Consider the following 7,886-nt stretch of genomic DNA (forward strand, 5'->3'; position numbering starts at 1 on the left):
CGTCGTCCCAGCCCCATGCACGTGGGTGCGTGTGGCGGTGGCCGCGCCACTCATATCCACGCATTCGTCCCCTCCTTCGCTCGCCCGTGAACGGCCCTCGTGCCAGCCCCGCGTGAGCTGGGACGTCACGCCCCGCCTTCCAGGCGAGAAAACAGACTGGGAGTGGGTTGGACCCAGCGCCAGCCACGCGGTCCTCCGTGCTGGGAGCTGGCGGACGCCCCGGCCACTGAGAGCACAGCCAGGACATGGGTCCCCGGCGGCGAAGACCCGAAGTGGAAAATGCACCAGTTCCTCACGGGAGCCTTAGGCAGGGCGCATCACATCGTCTCCATTTCACAGACACACGATGGCATGTCTGTCACAGGGTTGTCGTGAAAGGCTGTGCCTTAACCCGTGGGGGGCTCTCAGAGCGCTGGCTTCTGTCGGCTCGTTTACCCAGCAGCCTGTCTTTAAGACACAACGCGATAGGTTCGCACAATTAGCAAAACTAACCTCCGAAGGTTCGTGGCAGAGCTGTCCCAATAAAACCCCGTCCCCCAGGCTTCGGTCACTCGGGGAGCATCTCCACTGTTCTCCCCGTGTTGCTGCTCACGTGCCTGCGTGTTCACATGACAGCTCTGCTGAGATGGAGCTTCGTACCGTGCAGGGCGCCCGCACAGAGCCGACAGTTCAGTGGCTTTTAGTGCAGCCGCATAGTCATCACCCACCACGACAGTCAGAAGCCCTGCTCCCCGCAGCCATCACCTCGCCCCACCAACCTTGGCAGCCACTTACGTACTTCCTGTCCCTATGGCCTTCCATCTTCTAAGCGTTTCATATAAGCGGAATCGCACGTCACGTGGCTTCTTTCACGTGGCGTCGTGTCCTCGAGGTGGGTCCTCGCCGGGGCGTGAGTCCGCGCTTCATTCCTTTTTATGGCTCGGTCACCGCCCATCGCGTGGACGGACCACGGTTAGCGTTTCTGTGGATGGACGTTCGGCGTTTTCTCCCCTTTGGCTGTTACGCGTAACGCAGCCACACGCCTTCACGTCCGCGTGTCCGCGTGGGCCCCGCGCTTTTATTTCTCGTGGGTAAATCCCCAGGAGTGGGACCCGCGGGTCCTGTGGCCACTCACGTCTCACCTTCGGAACGACGGTCGGTCTGCTTTCCACGGCATCTGTGCCGCGGGCCGCCCGTCCGCAGGGCGCGAGGGCTTCCGTCCGCGCACATCCTCGCCGGCCCTCGCCCTGAGCTGTGTTCTTTCTTGCTGGGAGCCATGCCCAGCGTGTGACGTCCCCACGTGGCTGATGGTGAGGAGCATCTTTCTGGGGTTTTGTTGGCCGTTTACATACGATCGCTGGGAAATCGTCTATTCAGACTCTTCCCCCAATGTAAAAAATAGGGTCACTTGTCTTTTAATCACTGAGTTGTAAGAGTTTATCATCGTATTCTAGGTAGAAGTCTCTTGTCAGACATGTAGTTTGCAAAATTCTCCCGTTCTGTGGGTTGTCTTTTTTTTACTTTCTTGATGGCGTCCTCTGAAACACGGAAGTATTTAATTTTGAAGAAGTTCGATTTATCTATTTTTTTCTTCTGCTGCTTGTGCTTTTGGCATCATATGTAAGAAACCGTTGCTTAAAATCATGAGTTCCCCATATTCCCTTTTTAGAGTTTTTCAGCTCTTACCTATAGGTCTTTGATCCATTTTGAGTTCATTTCTGTTTATAATGTGAGGTAGGGGTCTAACTTCATTCTTTTACATGAGGATATATTATTTATTTCCTTATTTATTTAATAATTTTTTTAAATTAATATACTTTTAAAATTTGGCCTCACCTAGGTCATGCCTCAGGTTTGATGAGTTTGTCACTTAAAAAAAAAATACTGCGTATTCAAAAATGAATACTAACCATTGCACTGTCTTACAGTTCATGCCTGCGTCTCCCCCAGGCATCTCGTACACGCCACCTTGGCAGAGGCTGATAACAGTGGGTACCGGGATGAGGGAGAGTGTAGCAGGCGCTGATCAGAGGCTGGGATTGTGAAAGGCCTCCCTGAAGAAGTGACATTTGGCCTTGAACCTGACACCTCTTCTAAGTGTTAGCTTTAAGAGGAGGGTGTGGAGCCTGAGAGCATGTTCTGGGCAGTGGAAACAGCAAGTTCCAGAAGAAATTAAGATTAGACCACGTGCTGGACCGAATGGGTAGAGAGACACAGAGACAGAGAGAGACAGGGAGAGAGAGACACGAAGAGAGACCGAGAAAGGTCAAGCCCCATGCACAAACACCACACGCACGCACGCACACGCACACGCACACGCACACAGAAAGGTCAAGCCCCAGGCACAAACACCACACGCACACATACACACACGCACGCACACGCACACGCACACGCACACGCACGCACAGAGGCGGCACCACCCAGAGCTTCCTGCGAAAGCCAGGAAGACAAAGAAACACCTCCATTGATGGTTCTGCTCCTGTGCCAGCCCGGCTGGGCTTCCCCGCACTGCGTAGGCTCCCCCTGGCAGCCCCACCCATCAGGGACCTCCTTATCTCCTTGGTAGAGGGGACACTGTGCTGTGCCCAGCCAGGGAGGGTGGAGAAGCCAAGACGCCCTCTGAGAGATGAGGTTGGTGGGAGGGGCTGGCCAGCCTGGGGCTAGGGGGGCCAGGGTCAGGGAGGGACATCTGGATATGGGTCAGGAGTAACCAACTGCATGACCTTGAGCAGGCTCCTTCCCCGCCTGTACCACGCCTGTAACCACGTGGGGCCGAGGCTCTGACTTCCCGTGACTCCCTACTACCATCATTACAATATGCTTCTCAGGTTCAGCTGGTCTTTTTTGCGCATTTTTAACAATCCAAGGTCAATGTTATTACCCGAAGTCGAGATGGCAATCTTTTCTTTATGTAGTTGATATCTAAAAATATCCCGTCCTCGGGCCAGAGGCAGGGAATACATTCCCGGTTCCACACAGCTGGGTGTTTCTCTCCAGCCAGCTCAGCGGGATATTAGAGAGGAATTGAGAAGAGGAAAATAACTAAAACCTCCCGAGGTCAAATACATTTTACGAACAACTCTAGTTAGACTAAGTCAGACAGGTTTCTTTCCTGCAGGACTTGTCAGAGCCTTTACTATGCTGATATTCATTGTGCTGCTGGGTGTGTGGCAGGGGCAGGGTATGAGGGCCTTAGGAGAGCATCGTATATGTTGACCAGTGAGGTTCAAGCACAGGCCCTTTCTTTGCCAAAGACCATCTCTGGAGACCCCAAGAAGAAGAGTCTCCAGTACCAACAAGTGCCTGCCCATCCCCCTCTGTGCCTTTCCCAGAGCCGAGCACATAGTAGGCCCTCAGTATATATGTGGTCATGGGTTGGAACTCCAAGGAACACAAGCAGACTTTCTCACACGCCACTAATTTCGGTTCTGTGTCGCAGTCAAACTTCGACAGGGTCGGTGTCCGGGCTGTAAGGGAAAGCTGGACTTAAACGACACGGCCTCAGCACCGGCTAACGCCCTTGGACAGGGCCCTTGCTCCGAGTCAGGATCCTAATCCAGAGAATTCAACCCGTACCCTTGGACCTGGGGCCGAGAGTCACGAACAGTGGTCAGTGTGTCACATGGAACAGGAGTTTCCCAAAGTCTCCCCCTGGCCGCCCGCTCCCCGCACCATCCCGCCAGGCCTGGAGGACCCTGTCCTCCTAACAGCGGGTGGGGGTGGGGCACGCAAGCTCCGACCAGCCACCTTCCCCACCCAGGCCTGGCTTTGTGTTTCTAAATAGCATTTTTAAAAAATCTGTTTATGAAAGTAATAGCTACTCACTACAGAGATTGTAGAAAACGTGCAAAGTGACAAAGGAGAAAATGAAAGTCCCATCCCTTCCCTAAGACAAGCACAGGAATACCTGGATGTGCTTTCTCTTGGTGCCTCAGGTATAGATTTATGCATTTTAAACAGAGTCAGGAGCCCTAGTAGAATACCACACACTGGGCGGCTTAAACAACAGACATTCATTGTCTCATGCTTTTGGAGGCTGGAAGTCCAAGGTCAAGGTGCCGGCAGGGTTGTTTTCTCGTGAGGCCCCTCTTCCCGGCTTGCAGATGGCCACCTTCTCCCGCGGCCTCGCACAGTGCCAAGAGTTCTTCTTATAAGGTCACCAGCCCTAGTGGATAAAGGCCCCGCTCACGTGACCTCATTTCACCTCACTCACCTCTCTCAAGGCCAGATGCAGTCACATTGGAGGTGAGGGCTTCGACATATGAATTTGAGGGACACAATTCAGTGCATAGCACTACAGTGCATGTACCTGCGTCCTACACGATGTACACGAAAGTGTCCTGCTGTTCACAGCCCACGTCCTGTCCCGTGTTTCCCTCTTGGTCTCTGGCCTCAGATGTCTCTGAGTCCCGGTCCCAGTCCCATTTGGGGGCAGCGCTGTGACTCTGGGCAAGGAATATAACCTCCCTGAAGTGCCATTTCCTCATCTGTCAAATGAAAGTGACGCCAAGACCAGCTGTCGTGCTCATTAGAGGGCCACCCAGACGCCCGCCGGCCCGCGGCAAGCGCTCGGAAGAACGGTCCCTTACGTCTGTCCTGAGAACATTCCCCAGGGCCTGAAACAGCCTTCGACAGCATCACAGGTGATAGCTTTACCACGTTTCATAGCACGGATGAACCTTAACTTCCTTAACCATTCTGCAGGGGGGTTTGAGGGCAGAGAGAATCTCCGAGGACGGCACCCGGCGATTCGGAAGCCGGCAGGCAGTGGGTCAACCCGGAGCCGCAGGGCTGGTGGAAGGGGCATCCGGGATCCTGGCAGGCCGGCCACACAACCCATATAGCCCTCCGGGGTGCTCCGTCCAGATGGACACGGAGGGCAAGCGGGGGGCAGCCAGAGCCAGGGTGAAGGGTCTCGCAGGACTGATTAAGCAAGAGGAGAAGACGCAAGGACGTAACTGTTCATCGTGTGGCCGAGCAGAGGCTTGGGGAGGGGATCCCTCCGACTCTTTGCTTCTCCTTTTCGTTCTCTCGATTCTTTTCCTGCTCTTCTCCAACGCTCTTTTCTACAGTTTCATTCAAAACTGCCCCCCTCTGGGCCCGTCATAGTGCAGACTCGATCGACGCCTCTGACTTTCTAACCTCGCTTTGCTCAGTTGTCCGATCTCGCTTCGCGTCTTCCTTTCTTGGTGGCTGTGGTGTACTCCGCCCTAGTCCAGGTCACGGTCCTCTGTCGTCGGCCAGGGCACAGATTTCCCACTGATCCTCCTGCTCCGGCTGTTGTCCCCCAGATGAACCATTCCCCATGGAGCGGCTACAGGGATATAAAATAAAACCAGAGCAGGACACTCCAGCCTCCCAAGGCTCCAGCCCCCGTGTCATTGTCTGGCCTCTGGGCTTGTCTCAGACTCACACATTGAGCTCTTTCAGCCCTAGGGTCTTCCCTCATGGTCTGCCCTCCTTCCAGAAGGTTCTCTCCTCCTTGCCTGAGTAACTCCTGATCCTCCTTCATGTCTGAGCTTAAAAAGCTGTTCTTCCTGGAAGCCCGCCATGCTCCCGTGTGACTTAAGTCAGGACGCCCAGTGTAGCCTTTCCTTGCCTTTCCTCTGTATAACACTTGGGCACCTGTAACGATTGACGTTAATTAAAGATTGGCGTGATTATCGTTGTGAAATTAATAGTCTTTATTAATTTTTAGGTGTTAGGTTTACAGAAGATGGGCCAGATTGTACAGAGTGTTCCTGACACCTCCCACTTCCCATTCACAGCCTCCCCTCTCGTCAACATCTCGCGTTAGTTGGTACATTTGTTACAGTTGATAAAGCATCACTGATGCATTGTTATTAGCTAAAGTCCACGATTGACATGAGGCTTCACTCTTGGTGTACATTCTGTGGGTTTGGACAAATGCATAATGTTATATGTCCACCGTGACAGTGTCATGCAGAATCACTTCGCCACCCCCGAACTCCCCTGGGCTCCGCTGATTCATCCCGTGGATGCGCCCCACCCCAATCCCTGAGTTTTTTAATCATGCCCCACCAGGCCCTATACTTCATTAGAGGAGGGACTCTGTCTGCTTTGTTGGCCATACTCACTGTCACCGGCTCGGAGCCTGGCCATAACAGGTGCCTTGTAAATATTCCTCTTTGCATATTTTAATAAAAATAAGATTCTATTAAACATTTTATTCTGCAATTTGCTTCTTACTAATATTGACAATATATCTTGGAAATCTTCCCATATCAGAATATAAAACACACACTCTCTCTCTCTCTTTAGCTTTTTATTATGGGAGATGGCCAACATGCATACAAAATAGAATCTACTACAATGAACCACCATATACACCTGTCACCCAACTTTGGCAGTTACCAACTTCTGGCCTTTCTTGTTTCATCTGCCCATGTTATTCGGAAGCAAATCCCAGATGTCAGGTATTTCATGTGTAAATATGTCATTGTGTATCTCTACAAGATAAGGACTTTTAGAAACATAACCTCAATATCATCATTGCATCCAATAAATAATAATTTCATTCATCAAGTATGGTCAGCGTTCACATTTCCAGCCGTCTCATGAATACACATCCTGCTCATTTATGTGAATTTAGAGATTGTTTGAGTCAAGATCTGGATGAGGTCCACACCCTGAGACTGGTCGATCTGCCTTTGAGACTTCTCTCGAGCTAGGTCCCTCCTCCATCGTTATCAAATTTTGCCCCTTGCAGCTCATCCGTTAAAGAAACTGGGTCAGCACTTCTGGAGTTGCCCTCAGTGTGGATTTTGCTGATTGCGTCCGCCTGGTGTTATTTACCATGTTTCTCCGTCCTCTGTATTTCCTGTAAATTCATAGCTGGATCCAGAGGCTTGATCAGAATTCGAGTTCAGTTTGTTTGGACCAGACTGCTTCGGGGTGGGGTGTGCCTCTCAGAAGCTTCTCTCTGGTTGTCCGTCTCGGTGGTGTTCCAGGCGACTGATACACCACGCTTAGAGCCATTCGTTCTGTGGGGGGTGCTGAATGGTGACCTCCTAATTTCATCACCCCTTCTTGTTAGCTGGAACGCTTCTATAAAAAGAAACATCCCCTCGTCAAGTGTTGGTTCCCCAGAGGTACGGTTTATATAGAACAGGCAGGACAAATGCTGGATTCTTTCCCTTTATTTACCGGTTTTCGGAATAATGAGTTGCTTATAAATATTTGAATGAATAAATGAATAATGCATGTATGGATGAATTGACGGGTTTTGGAGTCAGGTTTCTGTCGCCCTCAAGGGCGGAGGCGTGGCCTCCGCTGCCAGCAGAGGTGTGGCTGGGGGCCAGGTCCAAGTCTACACAGCAAGGGGCTGGGGAGCAGCATCTTGCTACCTGTCAACCCACCTTAGTGGAGAGCAAAGGTGATCAGAAGCTGCGTTGCTAAAAATACAGCATCTGGGACAAGGACACCTTGTCACCCCACCCCTTGAAACCCTTGAAACCCTGATCAAAAAGGAGAGTAGGCTGGCAGCCCTGGGTCCCGGCGCCGCCGGGGAAGGACTCAGGTGGGGTGGCCGACTCCCTCAATGTCGGGGTTGGGGGTGGGGGAAGCGTGGAGCCGGGGTTCTGGTCCTGACGGAGAAGCGTGGCAGGCTGGACTGGGGGCCTCCAGGGTCCCCCCGAGGCCAGCCCCAACACCCTCCCAGCCCGCCTGCCGTGAGCTCGCTGAGCTCGCTGAGCTCGCTGACGTCTTTGTCCCTGTGTCCCCACAGGTGCAAGTGCAACCTGCACGCCAACCTGTGCTCTGTGCGCGAGGGCAGCCTGCAGTGCGAGTGTGAGCACAACACCACGGGCCCCGACTGCGGCAAGTGCAAGAGGAACTTCCGCGCCCGGTCCTGGCGGGCGGGCTCCTACCTGCCGCTGCCGCAC

At 52.8% G+C, this 7,886-nt stretch overlaps 1 protein-coding gene across 1 annotated transcript in view; it reads left to right on the forward strand.

Moving 5' to 3' along the window:
• NTNG2 (netrin G2) overlaps positions 1-7,886 on the forward strand; it is a 62,712-nt gene that overhangs the window by 41,952 nt on the left and 12,874 nt on the right. Inside the window, exon 3 of the mRNA XM_015594128.2 lies at positions 7,730-7,882. Within this exon, the coding sequence (XP_015449614.1) occupies positions 7,730-7,882 (153 nt within the window). The remainder of the gene's footprint in view (positions 1-7,729; positions 7,883-7,886) is intronic.

The sequence above is a fragment of the Pteropus alecto genome, unplaced genomic scaffold (assembly GCF_000325575.1).
Source record: "Pteropus alecto unplaced genomic scaffold, ASM32557v1 scaffold67, whole genome shotgun sequence".
NCBI lineage: Eukaryota > Metazoa > Chordata > Mammalia > Chiroptera > Pteropodidae > Pteropus > Pteropus alecto.